Source organism: Miniopterus natalensis, chromosome 16 (assembly GCF_054644295.1).
Source record: "Miniopterus natalensis isolate mMinNat1 chromosome 16, mMinNat1.hap1, whole genome shotgun sequence".
Classification (NCBI taxonomy): Eukaryota; Metazoa; Chordata; class Mammalia; order Chiroptera; family Miniopteridae; genus Miniopterus; species Miniopterus natalensis.
Genome location: NC_142096.1, coordinates 37,297,738 through 37,324,346, shown reverse-complemented (window position 1 = coordinate 37,324,346; position 26,609 = coordinate 37,297,738). Strand labels below are relative to the sequence as shown.

At 45.0% G+C, this 26,609-nt stretch overlaps 1 protein-coding gene across 4 annotated transcripts in view; it reads left to right on the top strand.

The window, feature by feature from the left end:
- Positions 1 to 26,609, top strand: part of ASAP1 (ArfGAP with SH3 domain, ankyrin repeat and PH domain 1) — a 281,291-nt gene that overhangs the window by 31,413 nt on the left and 223,269 nt on the right. For 3 of the 4 annotated variants that reach the window (XM_087825491.1, XM_087825490.1, XM_087825493.1), the window contains exon 2: positions 5,834 to 5,916. In XM_087825491.1, coding sequence (XP_087681617.1) covers positions 5,861 to 5,916 — 56 coding nt within the window. In that variant the 5' untranslated portion in view covers positions 5,834 to 5,860. Of the gene's footprint in view, positions 1 to 5,833; positions 5,917 to 26,609 lie in introns of those variants that run through there. The other variant, XM_087825492.1, reaches the window with a different exon arrangement.

Below are 26,609 nucleotides of genomic sequence, written 5' to 3'. Positions count from 1 at the left end.
TAGTAAACTATCTAACTCTACAACTTAAAGAATTAGAAAGCTCCCCTGTGAAGCCGTCGGGACCAGGGCTTTTGTCTGCTGGGAGTTTTTTTTATTACTGCTTCAGTTTTATCAGTTGTTATTGGCCTATTCAGGTTTTCTGGTTCTTCCTGATTCAGTTTTACATGATCTCACTCATATGTGGAATCTAACAAACAAAATAGACAGTAACAAAATAGATCCAGAGACATAGAAGCATGGAACAGACTGATGACTCTCAGTGGGAAGGTGAGGGTGGGGGAGTGGGTGGGGAGAGATTAATCAAAGAACTTAGGTGCATATTTGTATAACCCATAGACACGACAATAATGTGGTGAAGGCCGGGGCGGGGGGGGCGGATGTGGGGTGGAGGGGTCAATGGGGAAAAAAACAGGGAACATCTGTAATACTTTCAATGATAAAGATAAAAACAGCCCTGGTTCTTCCTGATTCAGTTTTACATGACCTCACTCAAACAAACAGGTGGAACACAGAACTAGAAAAAAAAAGAATCACCACAGGAGAGGAGGTTTGACTTACCTATTTGAAACAATCAGAAAGTAACACAAAACAACAGGATGTATTCAGTCATAATCCAACTGCCTTGCTTAGTGTAGTGAGCAAAGCCTCAAACTTCGACATTAGACTGTTCCAAGTGTGAATCCTGAATGTGCCATCCCCACCTAGCCACGTGACTTGGGAAATGTTACATCACTTTTGGGAGCCTCAGTTTCCTTATCTGTAAAATTCAGACAATCACAGTTCCTTGCAGGATTATGGTAAGGATTGAATGAGATATTGAACATGCCCAGAATGGGCCTGGTACATAGGAGATGCTCAATAAGTGGTCACTGTTGTTATTGTTTTTATTATTACTATGAGTAAGAGTTCAGAAATGAATAGATTGATGGGCTGGGGAAGTTGGAGGAAGCTTTCTGGAAGAAGGGGAATTTCAAGGGGGAGCTAGATAAGTTGGGCTTCAGATAAGAGGAAGACTAGCATAAATATATGTCGGGCTATCTTCGAAGTACAGCTTCCATAGAACAGGAAAGAATCACATCAATACATAGGAAGACTGTTGGCTGTGATGTTATGGGAAAAAAGAAACTGTCCAAGCTGTAGCCAGCTGCAGATGACTCAGGCGTTCCTAACATCCTCTGTGAAAGGATGCGAATCCCAACATCCGTGAAGTCACTTCTGTTGAATAAAACTCAACACCTATTTGGGGACTTGGCAGTAAAGAAGGGTTTGTGCACCAAATGATTTATGTCTCCTATTTCAGCTTGGCACGCAGGAATCGCTGTCCTGACTGACATACCGTAAGTCACAGAGTAGAATTTCAAAAGTGTGGGTGGATAAAAAACGCGATGCTTGATGGTAATGAATTCTGGTTCACTCTAGTGTAGACACTTTAAATCTTTCATCACTGGTGGCAGTGGGAAATGAGAGGTTGTAGAGAGGACCACAGGGGTTGGCATCACACGTCCACTGGTATATTTATTGAGCACTTATCTACAGACACTGTTGTGTTCCTGCTCGTGACTTGAGTGCAGCCTGGAAGGCGCAGACAGTGCCTGTGTCTCAGGAGGGCTTTCTGATTCTGAGCCCACCCCCGGCCATGCTCAGGCATTGGTGTCCAAACGCCCAGCTTCCTTCCCTCAGGGTGGCACAATTCTGAGGTGTGTTCTCCACTCTCAGAAGGTCCCAGGTGGGATTGCACCCCAGGGTTCTAAGCAGTAACCTGCATGACCTTGGACAAATCCCTTAACCTTTATGTTTTGGCTTCTTATGGGTGGTTTTGCGGGTTGAGATAATACCACCACCACCACCACCACTACCACTAGGGCCACTTATTCATTGAATACTGGGAAGCTGTCATTTTGCTCAGTGCTTTAACTGAGTTACCTTACTGATTCTCACAGTGACCGGATGTGGTGCGGGCTTTAATTACCCCAACTTTAAAGATGAGGAAAGGGAAGCAAGGAAGGATACATAACTCACCAAAGAGCCACAATCTGAGTTCTAACCCAGATGCATTTGTTCTAGGGCCAACTCTTAATAATAAGACAAAGTGCTAGAGCACTAATAAAAGCTGTTGCTGTTGTTATTATTGGTATTGTTGTTATTAGCAAGTGCTGGCATATAGTAGGTGCTCCGTACTTGTTGCATTAAAAAAGCAGTGAATGGATGACTGTTAGGTCCTTGAGAGCATGGACCTTCTTTTGTTTTTGGCCCTTTTTCAGGCATCTAGAAGAGTCTCTGCTATATGATAGGTACAAAACAAACACTTGTTGAATGAATGATTGAGTGAATGAATGCAAAATGCAATTTTTCTTAGTTACTGGTAGTTCCCTGGTTCTAAGAAAATTATGTTAATTGAAATATGTTATTTGTTTCACCCTTACAAAGTCCCAGAAAGGAAATAACCTTAAAATTCTAACAGCATTTATCTCTAGGTGTTGGGATAATAACAGATTTTAGCTTTGTGCCTTACTATTTTCTGTGATGGACCTGGATTACTTTCGTAACTGGAAAGAAATGGTCTCTGTTTGGAAAAAAAAATCAAAAAAAATCAGTCTCAAAGCATAAATGGGTCCCAAAGCAGTGTGGGTGCAATACTGACATATACGGAAAAGCTAACCTAATTTGAGTGGGTTCACAGTTGAAGAAGCAGGATGTGAACTGACTTTGTGTCACAGCTCACACAGCTCTTTCACACACCATCTCCCTGGAGGTTCACACCAGTCTGGTGACGTAGGCCAAGCTAAGATTAGCGGCCTCATTTCACAAACCAAGGGACCTGAGAGCCAAAAAGGCTCACTGACCAGTCCAAGACTCTGCTTGGGGGCAGAGCTCGATTGGAACTCAGGGCATCTGACTTTAATTGAACCCAGTGGCCTTTGCACTCTGTCCTAGGAGCCTCTCATGAAGACCCATTAAAGGAAGTGGAACAAGGGTCGGTGTGGGTTGGTGGACCAGGGACTCATGGGACAGCTGTCCCTGAGTATCTGCAAAACCCTTTCATAGAGGGAAGGCCTGGTTGGGACTCCCTGAGTTAGGTGACCAGGGTTGGAGTCCCACTTCTGCCACAGCTTTCTTGGACCCATTACAGCGTTGCCTCCGAGCCTGGATTTTCTCATCTGTAAAGCTGTCCCAGAGCCTGCCTTGCAGTATTGTCGTGAGGGCAGCACACTGTGCTGTGTGCAGGGCTTTCATTTTTTCCAGCCCATGTTGATGCTCATTGGTGTCCATCGATTAGTGTTCCCATGTGTATTAGTCCATTTCTGCCAAGTAACAAGCACCTCAGGATTGCAATGGCTTGCTCGAGTGCGTATTTATTTTCATGCTCGTGCGTCTGTGGGTCAGTTGTGGTTTGGCTCATCTAAATTGGTCTGGGCTGGCTCAGGCTGGACCTCAGGCTGGATTTAGATCTGTCCCCATGTCATTCATCAGTCTGGGGTCCAGAGTGAAAGGCAGCAGCTGACAGGGGCTAGGGGTACATACTCCTGTCGTGGCCCATCGTAGGAGTGCAATGGGAGGGACGTGGGACCCATACACATTACATTGGCTAGACAAGTCAGGGTCCAGTCCAGAATCCAGGGGACAGGGAAATAACCGCCACCCACTGTAGTGGGAAGTGCTGCAAAGCCCATGAGAAAGGGCAGGGGTGTGTGTTTAACTTTGGGCTGGGGTTGAAGAAGTGGGAGCAGTGATCCAGCCTGTCTATATGTCGCAGCTTGTACACGTGGGTGAAGCGAGGAAAGCAAGTTGAGTAGTGAGCTGGGAGAGACATCGATTATGCAAGTGACAGGGCCTTGCTTCTCATAGACGTGCGCTGAGTAAAGTTGCGGCCAGGAGGTGAATGTTACAGGAAGATCATGGCCCATGATTCTGAGGGGGAGCGTATGTTTATTCTTATGCCAGTACCACACTGTCTTGATCACTGTAGTTTTGCAGTGGGTTTGGGAATTGGGAAATGTGAGTCCTCCGACATCATCATTTCTTTTCAGGATCGTCTGGCTATCCAGAGTCCATCACATTTCTATGTGAACTTTGGGGATAAGACTGTTGATTTCCCATCTAATTTAGATGTGTGATTCAAACTTCACGAAGATTTAGTCAGTTGCCATTGGTATCTAAGTTTGAAGGAAGTGGTTCAATCATTTATTGGACAAATATTTATTAATATTGTGGAGGGTACTATGTGATTGAAATAAAACTTAAGGAAGCACAGGAGTTAACTAGGCAAAGAGGGTGAGTGAGGGAGCCTCCCAGGCAAAGGGAACAGCATGTGCAAAGGACCTGGGGCAGAAGGACCAGGGCAGCTTCCAGAATCTGAAAGAAAGTCATATGTCAGTAGCACTGAGCCCAGGTGGACAAGAAGCCGGAGAAGTGGACAAGAACCAGAGCATATTAAATGGTTTGGGTTTTTATCCTAAAGCTCTAAGAAGCCACTGGAAAATGTTAAGATGAGGGTGGAGAGGTGAGGAATGACATAATCAAATTTGTGTTTTAAATTTTTCATTATGCATATCATCCAGTTATAAGGTGTGAATCTTATTTGGATCTGTATTTTTAAAAACAATTGTTAAATTTTCAAAAACATTTATAAGACTTAGAAATTTGAACATTGAGTATTTGATAAATTGAGGAATTATCTTTTTAGGTATGACAATGATATTACAATTATATTTTTATAAAAGACCTTATCTTAGCAATACATCCGATACTATTTATGACTCAAATAATAAGATGTCTGATAGAATAATGTCGGGAGGGGAAGGATTAGGGTGTGGATGAGGTTGATGGATTATGAATTGATGGTGATTGGGGCTGGGTGGTGGGTACATGGGGGTCTTGGTACTCTTCTTTATTTTTGTATTTTTCAAAATCCTCCATAATAGAGCATACAAAAGAAAAAAGATTATTCTAGCTTCAGTGTGTGTGTGTGGGGGGGACCAGATTTCAGAAGAAATGGTGACAAGGGGGGACCAGGTAGGAGGCAGTTGGAGTGGCCCAGGTGCAAATGATGGAGGCTTGGTCCAGGCTGTCAGCAGAGGGAGGGAGGTGGGTTGAGAGACACTTAGGGAATAAGGGAGACAGGGCTTGGGGACAGATTGATTACAGGGGTGATGGAGATGGTGGGTCGAGAGTGTTCCTCAGTTTCTGGCCCCAGATGGAAATGCGGCTCTGAGCTGAGGATCACTGGAGAAGGACCACACAGGTCCCTTAGCTCATCTTGTTTTCACAGCCCTACCTCGACTTCCCATCCATTACGCAAATATTGAAGCTGTTCCCTTATGTAACACCTTTTATCCCAGACTTCCTGCGCTCTGCACACTCAGCGATTAATTAAGCTTCGATATGCACGAATTAATTAAAATCCTCTCTCGAGTTCAGAGGGGCTGAAATATGCATCTTCATCGCTACCTGCCTCTTTTCTGGGGTTGGTTCCCTTTGCTGGGGGAACACCTCTGCTTTCCTGTGGGCACACACCTGCCGGTGTCTGTCTGTCTGTCGCACCTGTCAGCACACTTTAATTTCTTGTTTGGGAGCCTAGGTCTAGGGAAGTTAATGACTTGTAAATTGCTCTGCACTGTAGAGCTAGAAATAGAATGCAAGGTGATTCCTGAGCCCTTGCATGTGTTCAGCGATGGCACTGTCGGCCCCATGGATTGCTGCAATGGTGGCTTCCTGGCTGTGTCCCTTCACATGCCTGGACGGCCACCCTGTGCTGTAAGAACATTCCTGAGACATTATCTTCTGCCCAGTCCCCTGTATGATTTTTGTCACTTTCTTCCTGCCCCCCATGCAGGTCATTTTCTGGTGTGACACCTGAGACATGAGATCTTCAGCCTGCAGGCTCTCCAGTTTTTCGAGAGATACACTATGGAATCGGTGAGTGGTCTTAGCCCATCCTGTCCAGAGAGCCCCACCCAGGGAATGTGGAAGGATTCTTTGGGGGTGTTGAAGTACACAACTTGACCAAACTCAAGCCCTTGAGTGTGACAGAGACACCATGGGTGTGAGTACTCGTGGCTAACAGATTGCTAGGGGGTACTTGTAGACCTGTGGGCTTTTCCAAGTGTCCCCATCATCTGACCTGTCTCCTTTGCGCAGAAGGAAAGGTGGGAGGCGGTGGTACCAGAATGAAGTCAGAAATAGCAACAAGGACCCCGCTAACAATAACAGGCACTATTCTAGCCGAGTGGCTTTTCAGAAATACTCATTCCTTCAACCCACCCAATAATTCCACCAGGTATGAATTACTCCATTTCACAGAGAAAGAACTTTGCCCAGATGGATCTGAAGTCAATTTTTCCTGATTCCAGGTTTCCTGCCTTTTTCCTCTATGCCATGTTGCCTCTTGATAAAAGTATGAATTGCCCCATTTTTCATCTGGGAATACTGAGTCCCTGTATAGGGACACATGGTGGAGTCTAACAGGTCTGACCTCCGTGGGTAGAGGTTTGTGTTAGAGGATGATAAAAAATTACACTGGACAGGAAGAACCATGAACATTAGCAGAGGAAACGCACTGAGTCCGAGATCTTAAAGTCACCAGAGTGCCCGACACAGGGTTGACCTGCTGTGGCTGGCCTTCCCCAGAAGTCAGTGGGGTGGTGGAGAGTATGGGTGTGGATGGGGTGGTTGAACCCTGGCTCTACTACCAATTTTCCCCGGCCTTAGGCAAATCACTAACCTTCTCTGTATTTTCTGTTTTCTTATCTATGAGAGGAGGTGACATTTATTTTTCAGGTTTTTTTGTGCAGATTGAAAGTAAAAAGGTATACAGTATAGTTGTTTTCTATAAAGTAGGCACACAGAGTATTGTAATTATTCCCAATTTTAGGATGAAAGCAATTTTTAAGGATAATTATTAGACAAGCAGAAATGCCCAGAATGGGTGGGAGAGGTGAGTGGCTGGAGGGAGGGAGGCCATCCTGAGAGGCTGGGATGTGACCCAGACACCAGGTGATGGGGGACTGTGACCACTTCCAGGATGAATGGGACTTTGCCTGCTTATTTTCAGAGTTTGACGATTACAGAGCTACCTGAAGTCGTTTTATTTGGTTTTGTTTTTTAAATCAAGAGTCTAACACAGAGGTGACATTGGTTTTGCAGGTGTCTTTGTTTGGTGATGTGAATTATAATTGCAACAACTTGGTGCATAATTCACGATGAGGTTTTGCTATGAATGATGTAAAGTCTAAAAGAACTTAGGCTTAAAGAAGATAGAAGGATATTTCTCTTACCTAAAAGTTCAAACACAGGTGGTACAGGGCGCTACAGCAATGTGTGAGAGACCCAGGCTTTACTCTGGGGCAGGTAGGCGATAGTGCCCAGCAGGGGGCATGGGATGGGTTCCAGAGTTCCTGCTGATGTTCTGTTTCCTGGTCTCGGTGCTGGTTTCACGGTATAAAAATTCCTTGAATGGGATACTTATGACATAGACAATTTTATGTACAGTAAGTCCTCATTTAACATCATCTTTAGGTTCTGTGACTTTAAACAAAACAACATCTAACAAAACAATTTTACCATAGGCTCATTGATAGAAAGAAGAGTTAAGTTCCAACAGCATCTCATTGATGTTATATGAAATGATGTTAACCAAGGACCCAACAGCATCTCATTGATGTTATACGAAATGACGTTAACCAAGGACCTGCTGTATTTATATGTGTATTTATATTAAATTGAATTATAATATAAATACAGCAAAACCCACACTCTCTTAACTATGACATATGACCCAACACTTTTATTTCTTTTTACTTATTTCTTTGTTGGCTCATTCCTACAAACATAGGTCAGTGACATAGGTCAATCGCTTATTGCTTATGTGCCAGGAACTGGGCTGTGGTGCTTGGGATACAAAGATGCAAGCAGCAGACAAGGCCCTTTCCTCATGGGGCTTTCTGTCTGGAGGGAAAGGAAAGATGTTAATATATCATACAGGTTGACCACCACTGGGCCAGGCTCAGGTGGGATGCCCTGGGGCACCTAAATCCAACCATGCAAATAACTTGGATTTGCATCTCCACCGGCTCCTTTGATGGGGAGGAGTTGCAACACCAGTTGATAAGATTATGGATCGAAGGAAGGCTACATTAAAAATATAAAGCAGTTCCCTGTGTTCTTATTAACCAGCACAGACAGACAGTTGTTTGCCACTGACAGATGTTGACCGTGGAGCAGACAGGTGTTGGAGTTTGGAGCTCAGCAGTGAGAAGGGGAATCCACAGGAGCAGAGACTTGCTCCATCGTCAAGGCATAAGTCCAGGGACCTTTTGCTTTGTTTGGTTATTAAAATAAGTGGGTGAATGAATGAATGAATAAAATCACACCCCACAACAATGCAGTTGTCATCCCTGGGGAAACTTAAGATCTTAACTTTATTCATCCCAAATGCCAGGGGAAAGGAGAGACAGCAAATGGAAGCTGAATTGAATCCTGAGCCAGCAGTAGAATTCAGTTGGCCTTATTTTCAGGGTTTTTCTCTGTAGGTAGAAACGGACTGACCTAAACTTTAGAGGTTACACCAAGCCCCGGAGCAACCTCTGTGACTGCTCCCCCTGCCTTTGCTTTTCCAAAGGTCAAGGCAGGCGCCCTGTCATTGTCATGCCGCCAGCTGTCAGCCCAAATTCAATTTCCCTGAACACAGCTGATGTCCCTTTTTGGCCGCAAGACGGGTCAGGAATGAACGCAGCACATGGACGGGAAATGTGTCCCTTGAGCTGAATGCAGAAGCGCTGACCTCTTAGCTCTGAACTGCATTTCTGACATTGTTTGCGGAGTTGGGGGTGGTGGTTGGAAAGCTGTGATTTCAGGATGTAAAAGGAAAAGAAATGTGTTTTAAGAAAAAACACTAATATTCAAGTTCTACTGTGAAAACCCCTTGATATAATTGAGGCTGTTTAAAATTCAATTGGAAATTCCAGGACATCGACCATTGCTCAGTTAGATATGTAGGGGAGGGATATTTCTGCCTTGACTGAGAATTAGGAAAGTGTGATCCTGGTCTTGTTTCCTGCCTCCCTCCCTCCCTTTATTTTTTCCTTCCAGTCTTCAAAATTTATGAAGCAGCTCCTGTGTGCGACACCCTACCCTGAATTCCAGGAAAATAGATGCATAAGACTCATTACAAAGCCTTCCTGAGCTTCACTCATTTAAAAAATGTTTATTCTACAAATGTGTATTGAGCACCTAATTTGCTCCAGTCTCTTAGTAGAGATCAAAGACAGTTCCTCCTCCTGCTGAGGCAATCCTTTATTGTTTTCACTTGCTCACTCAACAAACACTTCTGGGGCACCTGCAATGTCAGGGATGGTGCCAGCTGCTGGGATGCCAAGTTGAACAAAACATAGTTTCTGTCTTTTTTTTTTTAATCCTCATGCCAGGATATTTTTTTTATTGCTTTTCAGATAGAGTGGAAAGGAGAGAGAGAGAGAGAAAGCTAGAAACATCGATATGAAAGAGACACATCAATTGGTTGCCTCCTGCACGTGCCCTGGTCAGGGCTGGGAATTGAACCTGCAACCTAGGTACATGCCCTGGGCTGGAATCGAACCTGGGACCCTTCAGTCCGCAGGCCGACACTCTAACCACTGAGCCAAACTGGGTAGGGCCATAGCTTCTGTCTTGATGGAGGTGAAAGATTAGACAATATTGTACTTGTCTCCTAAGGCCGCGGGAACAGAGTACCACAGACTCAGTGCCTTAATAGAAATGTATTATCTCCTGATTCTGGAGGCTAGAAGTCAGGTACTGTTGTTATTTCCATGGTAAAGACAAGCTCATGGAGATTTAGAGAGTATATGAGGCCACATTGCTGGTAAATAGCAGAAATGGAATTCAGTCCTAGAGCCTAGAATTCCCACTTTCACTCATGTATTATTATATCTTTCCCAGGCCCTAAGGAAAACCTTTTAAGATAAGCCTTCCCCCACTAAACCCCCAAATCTCAAAGCTTTGGAATTATTCTATAATCAGCCCAGCTTCCAGGAGGCATTTGACCCAGCTGACTATTTTCTCCTAAAAACCCTGTTTTCTTTTGGATTCCATGGCTCCAAGCCCGAATGGATTTCTTCTTGAGACTCTGCCCTCTTTCTTGGTCTCAAAGTAGGGAACCCCCTCGCTCCAGCCAATTCCAGATGTTGTTGAAGGCCATCTGTATGCTGACACTTTTCAAATTATATCTCCAACTAAACTTGTCCTCAGCTAAACCAGTTCCAGACTCAAATATCTCCATTTGGAAGTCTAGCAGGCACCTCAGACTTAATATACCCAACATAGATTTTTCTCCTAACACCCTCATGAGATGCTGTGCCTCTGCTTGAAACCCACCAGTGGTGCCTGCCCACGCTACTTTGAATGAAGTCCAGATTCCTTACTGTGGCCTGCAAAGCCAGCATGATCTAGCCCTGCACCCTTGTCTGCGCCACCCCATTCCCTCAAAGACTTCAGCCGCTGGCCTCTTCCTGGTCTCAAGACTCTCCCTTGTGTTTTCTGCCTGTGGGTCCCTCTCCCTGCACCTCCTATTCCCCAAACCCTGCTCTTCACAGGAGTGACAACCTTTATCCTGGAGTCTCAGCCTAAATGCTATTTCCTCAGACCTCCCCCTGCCGCCCCATTTCCCTGTGTGCTTTCTTCCTAGCACCCATGACAATCTAGAGTCATTAGTGTGTTCACTTTTGCCTTTCTATCCCCCCTCCACCAGATCACAAGCTCCCAATGGACAATGGTAATGACTGCTTGTCCATTGTGTGACCCCAGAGCCTGGCACATAGTGGATGTACAGTAAATACATATCATTGTTGAAATCAAATCAGTGGTCCCTGCTAAGTTGATTATGAATATAAATTGCCAAATCTAGGCCTTTCACTTGCAGAAGAATCCCTTTACCAGCGAGGCGGTCCTGATATGTGTATGCAAGTGACCGAAAAATGGGTGGAAACAAATTTAAACAAAAAACAAACTCATGGATACAGACAACAGAATGGTGGTTACCAGAGGGGACGGGGAATGGGGAGAGGACAGAATGGGTAAAGGGGGTCAGATGTAGGGTGATGGATGGAAACTAGGCTTCTGGTGGTGAGCACACTATAGTGCATACAGATAGCGAATTATAATGCTGTACATCTGAAACTTACATAATGTCAACCAGTGTTACCTCAGTTAAAAAAAAGGAAGGAAGAAAGAAAAAAAATGGGATGGGACCTTGGCCTTTTCATACTCCCTTGTCTCTGTTTTCACATTTCTCCTTTCTGGGCCATCCACAGTATTAGTGCTTACAAAGATAATCTTAGGAAAACGGCAGCCTGGGATACCCAATCCGTGTTAAAGTTGATTTGATTTTGGTTTAAAATGAAAACTATGAGCTAATGCATGTTATGGAATTGAGTAGAGAACAGTTTTCTCTGTGGAAAAAGAATGAGATGTGGAACGCTCTGTGTGGGCTACCGTTGTGCCCAAAGCTCCCGAAAGGGGTTCTCTGCAGATACGTGGGATGTGCTGCTCAAAAACCACTGCACAGGTTCCCCGAGAATCGATAGCCGTCACCACAATGCCGCTGCTTCCCAAACCAGGACCTGCTGGCCATGGCGAAGGGGGATGGCGCCGTGGCTGATCACAGGCTCCGGAGCCGCTGCAGACTGGTCATTAGCGTAACTGGCGGCTGCGCTCCGGCAGGCTCCTCACTGCGCCGCCTCTCCGTCGGCAGCAGCCTAATTGACTGTTAGACTCCCCAGCCACACACCGTGGCTCGGGTGTCTGCTTCTGGCTGCTTCTCCAGGGTGAGTTATGGTTGCCAGACGTTCCCAAACAGTGGGAATCTGGTGACCGAGGAGTTTGGAAATGGAGTTTTCACCAGACGATCTGCAAGTGGTTGTGCGTCAACCACGGGCAAGGCTTTGTGCTCAGGCCTGAGGCCGGCATGGCCAAGGCTGCTGTCTGAATTCCCTTGTGTCCCCCACTCCGATCCAACTCACCAGATAGGAGGTGGGGTTCTCTGGGTAGCAGGAAAGGGAAGGTGACCATTATAGCCCAGAATGAACGCTTGTCTGCAGACCAGGTCATAAATTACACAGCGATGCCGACAGCTTTGATAGTGCATCTGAAGGTTATAATTGTCCCGTCCTTCATGCAGGTCTGTCTTATGAGTGGAGGAGAGTGTGGTCCATGTCTTCATTTTAATCAGGGAAGACCTTCCCTGCTGGTAACTTGAGGTCAATCCATTTCATCTCAGAGTGTCTCGTCTGGTTTGAGTCTTTGATTGCTTTCGGATTACCTTTTATGTTATTTGGTGTTAAAACCCCTGATGGGTCCTGGAGGGGCGTATGGGAAGTTGACCTACCCTATTGTTAGCACATGTAATCTTAGAAGATTCTGGTTCCCTTCCCAGGGGCTCAAATGAGAGTATAGATGAGCGTGGCCTTTGCCCAAAGAGCCGTCTACACTGGGAGCTGTAAGAAGGGCAGGTGGCCTGTCCTGGAGGGTAGTCAGGAGACCTCGGTGTCCCTGTGGTACCCAGACTGATGGGGAGTTTGGGCAAGTCTTTTCACATCTTTAGGATACTGTTCTATGTCAGTTGGACATCTTTCAGTGGCAAGGAGTGGAACAGAAAGAAAAGTCCAAGGTTAGGGCTGGCTTCAGGCACTCCTGGATCCAGGGATGCCACTGGGGTCATCTGTTACGGTACTACATATGTAAATGTTGAAATTCACCGTCTGACACCTCCTTACTATGTGACCTTGGGCAAACAGCTAACCCCTGTGAGCCTCAGTTTCCTCCTGCAGTGAGGATTGAACGAGCCAGTTCATGACAGCACCCAGCACAGTGCCTGGTGCACAGTAGGTCCTCTTGGCCCTGCCCTTCTCTCAGCTGGCTTTGTTCTCAGGCTTTCTCTCCTTGCTGGCCCCTAGTGGTCTGGGGCTCACAGCCTCCTGGCCTCTCATCCACTGCCAGAAAAGTTTCTCTTTCCCAAAAGCAGTCAGGAATATGGACTGGGTCTCAGGTTCACTGGCTGCAGGCAGGTGCTACCCACCAGGAAGTGCTGCTCCAGGTGGCTGGAGCTTGGGGCGCCCCTTGGGGGAGAGGTCTGAGAACCAAGCAGCCAGCATGGCAGATTGGACAAGGGTGGCGTGCTATTTCCAGGGGAACATTGAATAAAGAGCTTTGCAAACCCTTGTTTTGTGAGGGGCGATACTTAAGACAGGGTGACAATGTGCCTGCCACGTATGGTATGCTCTTCTGTGCCTCTGTGCCTTTGCATATGCTGTTCCCTCTGCCAGGGATGCCTACCCACCCTGCGCACTCCCATTTATCCCCCAAGACCCAGCTCTTCCTGGCTAAAGTAGCCACCACTGCCCGCCCCTAGCCCCTTCCCCTATTGAAAATTGCTTTTTTATTTTGAAACCAGCATCTATATATATTACTGTTGAAAGAATTGATGACCCCCTGGGCTGGGAATACAAAAGAGAAGAAATCACAGTGCCTATGTCAGAATTAGTTCAATTCTTCCTCTCTGCTCTGTTTCTTCTCTATCCAAGCAGTTATTTGTTCATTCATCTATTTAACGAATATTTATAAAGCACCCTCTCTTTTGCCAGGCATTTCTCTAAGAGCTGGGGATTCAGTGGGTATTGGAAAAGACAGTAAAATCAATACAGTAGTCTCCCGTTATCTAAGGGGGATACGTTCCAGAATGCCCAGTGGGTACCTAAAAGTGTGGATAGTACTGAACTCTAAATGTACTATGTTTTTTCCGATACGTATATACCTATGATGAAGTTTAATTTATAAATCAGGCACAGTAAGAGAGGGACAACAATAACTAATAATAAAATAGAACAATTATACAATATGCTGTAAAGAAAGTCATGTGAATGTGATGCCTCTCTAAAAATATCTCGTTGTACTATATTCCCCTTTTTCACGATGGGAGATGCAAAACCTGCGTGATACGGTGAAGTGAGGTTCTCAGAATGGTGCACAGCTTAAAACTTATACATTGTTTGTTTCTGGAATTTTCTGTTTAACAGTTTCCGACCATGGTTGACCACAAGTAACAAACTGTGGAAAGCAAAACAGCAGATAAGGGGGGACTACTATAATGGTAACAAAAAAGATCATTTATGATGGTGCGTAACTTAAAATAAACAAAGGTAAAGATTGCCGGATTGGGGGTCCGGGTGGCTTGGTGGAAAAGGTGAAGGGAGGACGAAGTACAGATTGGTAGTTACAAAACAGTCACAGGAATGTAAAGTACAGTATAGGGAATATATTCAATAACATGGTAATCATGTATGGTGGCAGGTGGGTACTAGATTTATCGAGGGATCACTTTTTAAATTATATAAATGTCTAATCACTATGCTGTACACATGAAACTAATATAAAATAATATTGAATGTCAACTGTAATTGAAAATTAAAAATTCAATTAAAAACACACACACCCAAAACAGAAATAAATAGAGGCAAAGAGAGAGCAAGGGATCGGGAGCGGGTGGGAGGAGGGGGCCTGGGGAGTGTGATATGAAGGAGGACAGGGAGGAAACATGAAGTCACCTGGGTGCAGGACATTCCAGGTGAGAACAGGTGCAATGTGATGTGTCCCAGGAATGACAGGAAGCAAGGCTGTGGTGTGGGAAGAGAGGAGGAAGGTTTGGAAAGTGAGGACAGGGGCCTGGCCAGGTAAGGCCTTGAGACCCTGTAGGACCTGGAATCAGGAGTGAGTCGATTGTTGTACATCCAGCTGCTGCCCAGAGAGTTGGAAAGTTGCCTTAGATTTTATTCCAAGTCCTGGGGAAGCCATCGTTGTAATCCTTGTCTGCCTTGATCTCCGCATTGGTGCCAAACACCGTGCTTCCGATATGGTCGCCACCAGCCAGCTGGGACTACTAAAGACTGAAATGTGGCTGGTCTGAATTGAGATGCCCTGTAAGTATAAAGCAGACCAGTTGCAAAGACTTTGGGGAAAAAGGATTTCAGCTATGATACTCATAATTTTTCTGTTGAAATGGTAATATTTTAGATATATTAGGTTAATTGACACTTATTATTAAAACAAATTTCACCTGTTTCTTTTTAATTTTTTTTTTATGTGGTGACTGAAAATTTACAGCTGTTCCCCATCCATCTACTGGGCATCATTCCCTTAAATCTTTGTCTCAGGCTCTGCTTCTGGGGACCCAGCCTGAGATGCATAGGTGCTTATTAGGAGAAAGAGGGGATCGCCTGTCCAGCATATCACTGGAACAGGTGTGGGGGTGAGTGGCAGGGGAATGGGCTACCCTGACCAGTCTCCAGCCTTTGGACTGTGAGCCAGAGGACAAAGAGCTAGGCCACTGTGCCAGGCATGGGGCATAGTGTCTGGCTGGTCCACCTGCTTCCAGCTGCCACACCCAGGGCAACACCCAGAGTTGAGTCAGCAGCTGAGTCAGTGAGGACGGAGCTGCCCAGATGAGTTCAGTCCTTCTGGGCGATTCTGCCAGTGGGTCCTGGGAGTGTCTCACAGCTGGAAGGAGGGAGGGAATGTCCAGCACGTGCCATGACATTGAGTGTGTGTGAGGGCAGTGTCTTTTTTTTCTAACACCACCTCTGACCCCAGGCAACTTTCCAACTCTCCAGAGACCAGCTGGGTATCCGATAATCAATTCAGTTCTGACACTAACTGCCCGGAGTTAGCACAGACCCCACAGGTTAGGGGCTCAGTTCCACTGGACCGCCCAGCCTCACATGCCAGTCACAAGTCTCAGGGGTACTTCTGCTCAGCAGGCTATACATTTGGAGGTTTGCACAACGCCCTCAATAATTTGTCAAAGTGACTCACTGAACTCAGGTAAGCACTTTACTTACCATTACCAATTTATTATAAAGGATACAACTCAGGAGCGACCAAATAGAGAACAAGTATAGGGCAAGGTATTGGGTGAGGGGGTGCTCAGTTTCCACGCCCTCTCTGGTCCCTGCCCCCCAGCACGTTGCTATGGTCACCAACCCGGAAGCTCTCCATCCCTTAGTTTAGGGATTTTATGGAGGTTTCACTACACAGGCACAATTGATTAAATCATTGGCCATTGGTGACTGAACTCCAGCCTCTCTTCCCTCCCTGGGGCTCTCTCTGGTCACCATCATGAAGCTGTTTAGCCCCCAACCTGGGAGTCATCTCATTAGCATTCAAAAGACCCTCCTGTGTTCTGCTGATTCCAAGGGTGTTAGGAGCTCTGTGCCAGGAATCAGGGAGAAAGACCAAATATATTTTTTATTATTCCACAGTGGGGCATAATATTAATGTGATCAGATGAGGAACATGTGGGAAGACCTGTGACTGGCGAGCTGCCTGGACCGCGGCATGTTATATGTTGGCGTGTGTATTGGAAGGAGTGAGGGTGAGAGTTGGTAAATCTCTCTGTATAGAACTGCTGGTGTGCGTCTATTCTTCAACAAGCATGCAAAGCACCTACTGTGTGCTCGTGTTGGTCAGGCCAACATTGCAGCCAGACTGAACCTTCTTAGCATCGAATCTGCTCATGACCACTGCCAGCCTAGAAGCTCTGTTTGCTTTTACGGCAAAGACCGACTCGTTGGCATGACATCCAACGCCTTCCCTGGCAGCCCCTGCCTTTTTCTCTGCCCTTGGCTCCTGTCCCTCCCAGCATGTGTCCTCCACTCTCGTTGCGCTGAGCTATTTCCAGGGCCCCACATCTGATGCACCTGTCAGACCTCCACCCACTTGTTCTTGCTGTTCCCATTGCCTGGAACTCCCTTTGCCAGCCATCTAACTTGCTCACTCCTCTAGGAGGCAGCTCAGCATCACCTCCTCCAGGCAGTCCTTCCAGATTCTCTTTTTACCATTGCCCTGTCGCTTCTCCATGTCCCCTGTACTTATTTCTCCTAGCACTTCAGTCATTCAACAGACATGTTGGGAACTTACTATGTCGAAGGGACTGCACATTAACTCTGGGAATCACTCTACTCTCTATCAGAATTGATGAAATGCCAGATGCTGAGCTAACCAATACATGTATTATCTCACTTAATCCTCATGCTGCCCTATGAAATAGGTGCCAGTATTAACCCACTTTTCAGAGGGGGAAACTGAGGATTGAAGAGGCTCAGAGAGAGTAAGTGGTGTACCAGGATGCACAACCCCAGCAGTCAGACCCGTGAGCTCTCGTACTTGGTTGGGAAACAACATTGTCTTTTATTGCATTATCCTGCAATTCTCTGTTTCCTCTGCCTCCCAGATCAGTCTGGGTCCCAGCAGGAAGCAGACGGCACACTGAAAATAGGATAATTTGTGCAGAGTTTAGTGAAGGACTCATTCGAGCTGTGTGGGCGAGGGGTAGGAAAACCGCATGGGGTGGGGGGCACTTCAGGCTTCTCGAAGGTCTGAAGGGGTGAGGGAGGCCTGGGAGCCAGGGAGGCTGTGAGCCAGGGCCCTCCGACCACAGCTGAGCGGGCAGGGGAGCGAGGGGGGCGCCCCCTCCCTGCATGTTCTTATACCTCCAGCCGCCTTCCCGACGCCCCGTTAGCCAAACCCAACAAGGAGCCCTCTAACGTGTCAGAGCAGATCAGGACCCTGGGGTCCCGAGCAGGACAGTGAGGGTAGCCAGTGGGTTTGGCGGGCCACCTGCACAATCTCTGAGTGTGTGTGGGCTCCTTGAGGGCCCAGCTCGGCCTTGCTCTGCTGCTGGGTGCTCGGCGTGTGTGCCGATGAAGAAACGATGAGTGGCTGAGCTTTAGTAGGCAGGCTCCTTCCACAGCGTCTGCTCGCCGATCATGTGTGGACTTAGGATTCTGAGTGTGTGTCTGTGTGTGCGCCCATGTTATTTCTGAGTGCATGTGTGTGTCTGTTTATGTTATCTCTAAGAGGTGGCATGGTCCTTCCAGCCCTGAGATTTCTGATTCTTTTCAGTGGCTCTCAAGAACCTTTTCCCACCTCTTGCCCCATTTGAACTTGGATGTGAAAGGGAAAATAGATTTTTTTTTTAAATTTAAGAAGCAAACAAATGCCAGTCTGATCTCACACTGGCTGCACGCAGCCACAATTACTGAGATAACTGGGCCTCGTCTCAGTTTCTGCCTGAATTCCTGAGATAAGGAAAGGATGACCCAAGGGAGGTGCCGGTCCCCAGGGCGGAGCACCCAACCCAGCCTTGTGGCCACGTGTCTGCGCTGTGTGGTCAGCAGGCCCTCTCTGTGCCTCCAGACCGAAATCACTAAAGGATGCCCAGCTAGAGAGAAACTCTGGTGCTTAACCACTGGAACATAAACCACTGTCCTGGTGGAATTCATCCCTGGGTCAGTGTAAACCTGAAGGAGACCTGAACTTGGAGTCAAAAAAACTGGATTCAGGTGTAGATGTAAACGCTTTGTAGCTACCTGGTGGTGGGCAGGTTTCTTAACCTCCATGGTTATGCTCTCTTTACAGGGTGTGTTGAGGATGAAATGAGAAATATTTTAAAACACCAAGCCCCTTGCCTGTTACGTTCTAAGAGCTAAACGTATAAATTTTCTTCCCACTTTAATCTGTTCAGCTTCTCCCTACTTAGGATTGGTTGATATTAGTCTGCCTTTGTTATGAATATATGTGTGTTGGAGTCAACCTTGGCAAAGGTCTGAAAGCTCAGGGGATAGAGTTACCATCAGATTCCAGAATGTGGGACCATTTTCTGGCTAGAAGAGGTGGCCCCTTTTTAGAATCATTGAATGTAAAAGACAGCCTAGGCCAAATCTTTTGTGTGTGTGTGTATGCATGTATATATATCTTTATACTCCACTATATTCCTCAAGAAATAGTATTATAAAATACTATAAAGAAATTGTATTATAAAATATACAAATCAATGGAAAGACATATGCATAAAATTCAGGCCCATAGGTGGGCTGGAATATAAATACTAGGGGTGGGAGTGTAGCTGTGCACACCTCAGGATCTTACAGAATTGTTACTTTGAAACTACAGATTTCGTCCTGCACTTTTTATACACAGATTATTAGGTATGCAGGACTTCTATGAGCATTATTGTATGTCTTTTGGTGAACATATGTGTGCATTTCCGTTGGGTGTATACCTTGGAGTGAACTTGCTGGCTCGTATTATTCTTTCATTTGAATTGACATCATCAAAGCAAATAATAATTATAACAGTAGTTTCATGGAAAGTGATGAAGACTCACACAGCAAAAATTTCATTTCTTTGGATTGAGTGAACATTTATGGGAGACAGACGCTGTATTCTCACATATGTTGGCTTATTTATTATTCACAACCACCTCAGAAGTTGCTGCCACTAGCCCCATTGCAGACAGGAAGAAAGTTGAGATTCGTGCTCAGTGTCACAAGGCTTGTAAATGGTAGTGTCAGGATTTGATTCCAGACCTTTTGACTCCTGATCTGTGCTCAGCTTGTCCGTTGCTTCTTTCCTTGAGATGTTGGCATTTTCTGGAAAGCCTTTGAGCACCAAATAGTTTTTATTTTAGGTCTGATTGAAAACTCCTCTAAGAGACCTGCACCTAGCAAGGTGCTTAGAATATAGCATCGTGGGTCTTCGTCACTTTGAGCCTCACTTCTTCCTGAGGCTGGCATCAGCTGAGCAGAATGGTCTACCCTCATTAGCAGCCACATGTGTTCAGAATTTCATTTTTGTGTGTGTTAGGGGGTGTTGGCAAATTTCTACAGGTTTTTGTTGGTATTTTTCCCTTCTTGGTAATTCCCAGTATGACTGCTCCGTTCAGTTTGCTGAAGGCCTAAACACCAGCTCACCAGCTCGCCAAACTTGTTAGAGCTGAGTGTAAAGTGAGAACTGAGGGGGTGCTCCTGTGATTAAAATGCATGCATTTTGGTGCCTGGGCTTTGTAGAAATGAATCTGGCTCCTTGAGGATTTGCGTGGTTCTTTAATTCCTGGTTCTTGTGTCCTAGAAGAGATGAGACAGGGTGTGTGTGTGTGTAAAAGAGTAAAAATTCCACCCAAGGTCTCAAGAAAGGACTGCAAGATGTTTTAATCTGAATTTTTTCTCTTCTCACTCACTTGTAAACATACACAGAATGCTGCCTATTATACAAAATAACAGTGGAATTTTTCACCCTCATAGAGACTATTTGGGGTTCCAGCTCTGGCCATCCACAGTGTATACAAAATCAGCTACATTGAGCTACAAAATAAAACAGTGTGAAAAAATATTTTCTTCCCCCAAATGTTTGTCCTCACTTTTGTCATTGTGGCTTGAATTCTTAACCCTAAATAGAAAGAACCATAATAAAAGAAACCTCCCTTTTTTAAAAAAAATTTAAGTGATTTCAGAGAGAGTAAGGGAGAGAGGGAGAGAGAGATAGAAGCATCAATGATGAGAGTCATTGATCAACTGCCTCCTGCACGCCGCATGCTGGGGATCGAGCCCGAAACCTGAGCATGTGCCCTGACTGTCAATTGAACCTCGATCTCCCGGATCCTAGTTGATGCTCAACCACTGAGCCACACTGGCTGGGCGGAAAACCTATTCTTGACCTCGCAGTATTGTACCAACCTGCTGTTAGGTTGACTAATAAATATCACATCTCTCTCATGTAAATTAATAAACAACAAAACTGTTATTCTGTTTCAGTTGTGGGAAGGCCACTACCATTGGTCTTTGTGGCAGAGAAAATAATTCTGGGATTTTAAATGATTGCCCTTGATGGACTGGCAGGACACTGATGTTAAAGCACAGCATTCTTCGAGCTTTATCATCTTCCTGTTTGGAATCTGCCCCGTCTCTTCTCTCTTAACCAAATTGTGCAAAGGTTGTATAAATAAAATTGCTTCTTCAGAAACCCACTTTGGGAAACTGTTTGCTCCTCAGTGGCTGTATTTCTGAATCAATTCCTGAGGTGACATTTAAGTGCTTCTAATATGTATTGTCCGTACTTGGTAAATTGAGACCAGCCTTTTCAGTGATAACTTCAGAAAATAAGCCTTGGTGACTATCCTCGGATTAATTCAATAGACTATCTAAGCCTGTGAACATTGAATCTAAAACATAGAGGACAAGTTGGGGAAGATGACTCTGATAGAATTCTTCTAATTTGGCCACTTCTGAGTTTAGCTGTTTGGGGCTCTATCTTAGTTGGTTGAGCATGTTCATAGGCCCAGTATAAGTAAGGATTGGATTTCCACTGCATATCAACAAAAGTCCAAATAACATTAGCAATTGGGGCTTTTTTCTTTTTTTTCTCAGACCAAAAAATGCTGGAGATAGTTCAAAATTAGATGGTGCCTCCATGGTTATCAAGGCCCCAAGCTGTTTCTCTCTCTGGTTTTGCCATTTTTATCATATTACCTGATGATCCATAATGGCTGCTGGAGCGTCGGCCGTCACATCCACATTACCAGCAGCAGGATGGAAGAAGAAGGGAAGGATGACAGGGGTCTTCCTCTTGCTGAATTAACTCTTAAAAGCACTTTCCCAAAAGTCCTACATAGCACCTCAGCTTACGTCTCACAGGCTAGCCTTAGGCGCACAGCAGTGCCAGCTGGGGCGGAGGCTGGGAGACGGGTCTTCTAGCGAAACACGTTACTGCCCTAAGTCAAATGACGAGAGTGGGTGGAGAGACATAACTAGCAGTCCCTGCCACATCCCGTAGCCCCGCCACATCCCGTAGCCCCTGCCACACCTAGCAAGGTACTATCTACACAGACACTGTAGTGTAGCAGAAAGGGCTTTAACTCTGAAATCAGACAGACTTGTGTGTGTGTCGCTTCACTCCTCCAATTACAAGTTGCAGGACCACTTCTCTGAGCCTCAATTTCCTACCCATTAAACAGGAGGAGAGTAATCGCTACTTTGTAGAGTTGTCATGAGGTATAAACAAAATTATGTATGTAAATTTCCTTGTACACAGTAGGTACTAAATGGTAGCCATTATAGTCGTTATTATTAATGGATAAGTTGTGCCTTAAACCGGTATTACCATAGTGATTATTTTTTAAATTGAGGTATAATTTACATAACATAAAATTCACCCTTTTAAGGTGTACAGTTCAGTGGTTTTTAGTGTATTCACAAAACTGTATAACCATCACCACGTCTAATTCCAAAACACTGTCGTCACTCCCCAGAGAAACCCCGTATCCATTGGCAGTCACTCCTCCTTCCTCCCTTCCCCCAGACCCTGTCTCTGTGGATTTGCCTCTTCTGGACGTTTCCTATAAATGACTTCATATAATTTGTGACCTTGGTGTCTTTCACTTAGCATAATGTGTTTTCAGGTTTCACCCATGCTGTAGTATGTATCCGTACTTTATTCCCTTTTTTGTGGCTGAATAATACTCCATTATATGGATGGACCATATTTTGTGTGTTGATGGACATTTGGGCTGTTTCCACTGGTTGGCTATTACAAATAATGCTGCTTATGAACACTCATGTACAAGTTTTTATGGGGATGTGTGTTTTCATTTCTCTTTGGTCTATGCGCAGGAGTGGAACTGCTGGGTCACATGGTAACTCTGTGTTTAACCTTTTGAGGAACTGCCAGATTTTCAAAACTGCTGCGCCACTTTACAGTCCCGCCAGCAAGGCTTGAGGGTTCCAGTTTCCCCACATCCTCTCCAACACTTGTCACTTTCCATGTTTTTAGTTACGGCCGTCCTGCTGGGTGTGAAGTGGTGTTTCATTGTGGTTTTGATTTGCATTTCTCTAATGACTAATGATATTGAGCCTCTTTTCATGTGCTTATCCATTTGTATATCTTTTATTTATGTCCTTTGCCCATTTAAAAAATTAGTTGTCTTTTTATTGTTGAATTGTGAGTTTATATATTTTAGATACTAGGCCCTTATCAGATATATGATTTGCAGATATTGTCTCCCATTCTGTTATGTGTGTTATCTAACTTACTGTTTGTAACAATCCTCTGATGTGGATATTATGATTCCCATTTTACAGATGAGGCAGTGACTTGTTTATCCAAGGTAACAATCTAGTAACTGTGAAGATGGTGCTGGAATCTAGAAAAAGATTAGCCAGGGCCCTTTTCATTTTCTTGGTAGAAACCCATCGTAGAACAGCTTATGCTAATATAGAAGTATAGTTGCTCATATACTTGGGGAGTCCAAGGGCTGGACTGGCATCAGGCATGGGATAGGTTCTGTGGATCCAGTGATTCTAGTGATGTCACCAGGACTCTCCCTTCCTCTCTCCATCACTTGCCATCTTTTGGTTGGCATCATTCTTAGGCAAGCTCTCTCACGTGTGGCAACTATGGTCACCAGTAGCTGAAGGCTAAGTCCTTTGAGCTGGACCTTCTAGAAAAAAGGGACATGGCTCTTTTTTTTAAATTGATTTTAAAGAGAGAGGAAGAGAGAACAAAACATTGATGTGGAAGAGAAACATCAATCGGTTGCCTCCCATACGCACCTGGGGATCGAACCCGAAACTAGGGTATGTACCCTGACCGGTAATTGAACCGGTGACCTTTCAGTGCATGAGACGGTGTTCAAACAACTGAGCCACACTGACAAGGACGAGGGATGTGGCTCTTTACCTTAGCATCCATCTCAGACCTCCACAGAGCTCCCTGATTGGCCTCGCTTGAGTATAATGACTGTCAGAAGACCCATCCATGCTGCTTTCAGGAGTCTGGGATGCTCTCATCCGACAGCCGGGGCCCAGCCCTCTGGCTGATAATGGGGAGACATATAATTGACACTCTCTGGAGAATGGCGTGGAGTCAAGGAGGGTACAGTTTCTAGAAGAAGGGGATGTGTAGGGAAGACAAAAGATAGAGTCAAAGTCCTACGAGGTCAGTCTGAACTGCTAAGTTCAAGATGCTGAATTGAGTTGGGAATAAATGAAAGTTAATTCCCAAGCCAACTATTAGGAGAAAAGTCAGTTTGTTCACAAAAGAGTAATGAAAGCTATTGAAAAATAATGATCTCTAGATCCAGTCAACACCGAACTCTCTGCTGTCCATATAAACATAGTACCTTTATAAATTAGTTTACATAATACTTCAAAATCTCTAAGACCAGAGCAAAAAGACTCATTTTTCATACAACAAAATTAGAAACCAGGAACAGAAGGTAGATGTGTCTGTCAAAAAGTTTGTTAGCAATTGTAGAGGTGGTGTTTTTTATTTGTTTGTTTTTAATTTGAGCCCCTAATGTGATTCAGAATGTTCACATCTGAGAAAGATGTTAACCAAATAGCATATGCTAGGAAAACTACAGAGGGTGGGCAATATTCCTTTTGCAAATGGAGGGATGCCCCACATTTGACATAATTACACAAAAATTCTGTTATAATACAGTTTATTGTTATGTAGGTTCAAATACATTTGCAATCGAAAGCATGTTTTTGAAAGGCAACAAGTGGACACTGTGATTCCTATAAGCTAGGGGGCCCCTCTCAGGGCTCCAGGACTGATGATCTCCAGACTGTTGATCTACAAGTAGCTCTTGAAGCCGAGCTGGGGGCCACGTGGTGTTTGGGGTTGATTGTAACACTGATGTCTGAAAATAATTCATCGAGTTACAGGATGGATGTTAGTGCGCTAGAATCTCGGAGGACTTCTGTCCCAGGCTCTGCTTTTAGCTACAGGGAAAGTGAAGCCAGAGGAGAGGAGATGATTTTTGACTGAGGAAAAGGAGCTGAGCTCCTGGCGTTCAGTGTTCCAGCTCAGTGCTAAAGTCACAAAGAGCTGTCATGAGTCCGATTTTTCTTATTGACTAGTGTTTCAGAAGATCAGCAGTTTTGAAAGGTGCTCCCACAAATAGGTCTGACCGGGCGTTGGGCAAATAAAAGAGATATCTATATATGAAATGACCTTTCTTTGGGCTTGACGTTCATATTTGAAATACACATTTATTTTCTGTTTGAATTCTTTGAGCACTTCATCATTTCTGCTGAAAACTTATATGTCTGCCTACATGTGAGGGCAGGGCCTGTGTCCTAGGTATCTTTTTGGCTCTTGAAAAGTGTAGCATAGGACCTATATAGAATACAAATAATGATATTAGGAACTAGCATCTATCGATCATTTACTATTCACCAGGCACTGTGCTAAGCATCTCGAATGGATTATCTCATTTATACCTTACAACAACCTTCTGAGAGAGATCCTCTCATTAGCCTCCTTTTAAAAGTAAAGAAACTGACATTACGTAACTTGCCTGAAGTTCACAATCCCTATTAAGTGGCAGAGCTGGGATTTGAACCCGGGTAATTGGAATCCAGATTGCATAGTCTTAACCACTGGAAAGGCTATAGTGTTCTTAGTAACTGGGATGGAACTGAACTGATGGGTTCCAACCTAATGCCTCTGCACCCTTTGGGGGATGTCCTCAGGGGCCAGGAGACCAAGATCTCACATCTGAAAATGCCCAGCAGGGGAAGAACTTACTAGTCAAGACAGGAAAGTGGACTTGGCCAAAGAGAAATCTCACCTGTACTCTGCATGTGCTGTAGGGCTGCTGGGGGTGGAGGTAGGGTAGATTGTTTACAAAAATAGCATGAATGACGGCCACTGTTAAGGTTACAAAACATCTCTCTCCTATTTCTCCTGACTCGCTTATAAAGGGGCTCTTCAGGAGGGCACAGGGTGGGATGGAGGGCTTAGAAGGTCTATACATTGACATTGATTGCCCTCAAGCTCCCCGCTTCACTGGCTTTGGAGGGCAGGAAAGAAGGGGACAAGACAAGAGAAGGAGACAGGAGACAGGAGCACTACCCCGGCCTCAGTGTACTCAGTCTTCTTGCTGAAAGTCAGGGCCATCAGTTAGGTGAGCCTGTGCCAAGTTTTATATGGTTACAGGTTTTAAGTAGCACGCAAACGTCCATAGGCTTTCCTTGATACCATGGTGGAAAGACCAACGTGGGCTGCTCTTAAATGGGAGTTTCAGGTGTTTCTCTGAGGACAAGGTCTTGAATCCCTTCCTTGGGATGTATACCTGGGAACGGTGAAAGAGTGGGAAACCCCTTGGGAGCCAGGATTCCTGGGGTCTGGTAGCCCACGGAACACTGCGCCAGTCATCCAGCCACCTGAGAATCAGTTTCCTCATCGGAAAGTGAAAGGACTGGAAGCCTCATTGTCCTTGAAAATCTTCCTGGCCCTGACAGTGTAGGATGATGTTGGGTGATGGAAGAGACGCTGAGAACCAGGATTCCTCTCTCTAGTCCCTCCCAACTCCTCTCACACTCCTTTCCCTATAAATGTTAGTTCGTTCGTTCGTTCATTCATTCATTCATTCATTCATTCATTCATTCATTCATTCATTCATTCTTCCCTCAATAATTATCTCTTAAGCACCTGGGACTCTGGGGCTGTAACAGTGGATAGATAACGCCCTGGTCTCAAGGAGCTCCCAGTCTAATTGGAGAAATAGAAATATTTGGAAAATGGTACCATGGAAGAGGGCTGTAAAGGAGGCATGTTCTTAGTTTTGAGAGCGCAGAAGTGGGCATGGCTAAGTGTGATAACTAAACTGGAAGAAAAAAAAAGAAAGGAAATTCATCAAAAAAGAAAGAAAGAAATCTGGATATTCTATAATTTTTTTCCTACTTTTCACATTAATGTTTCTTTTTCAGAAATTAAGATGGAAA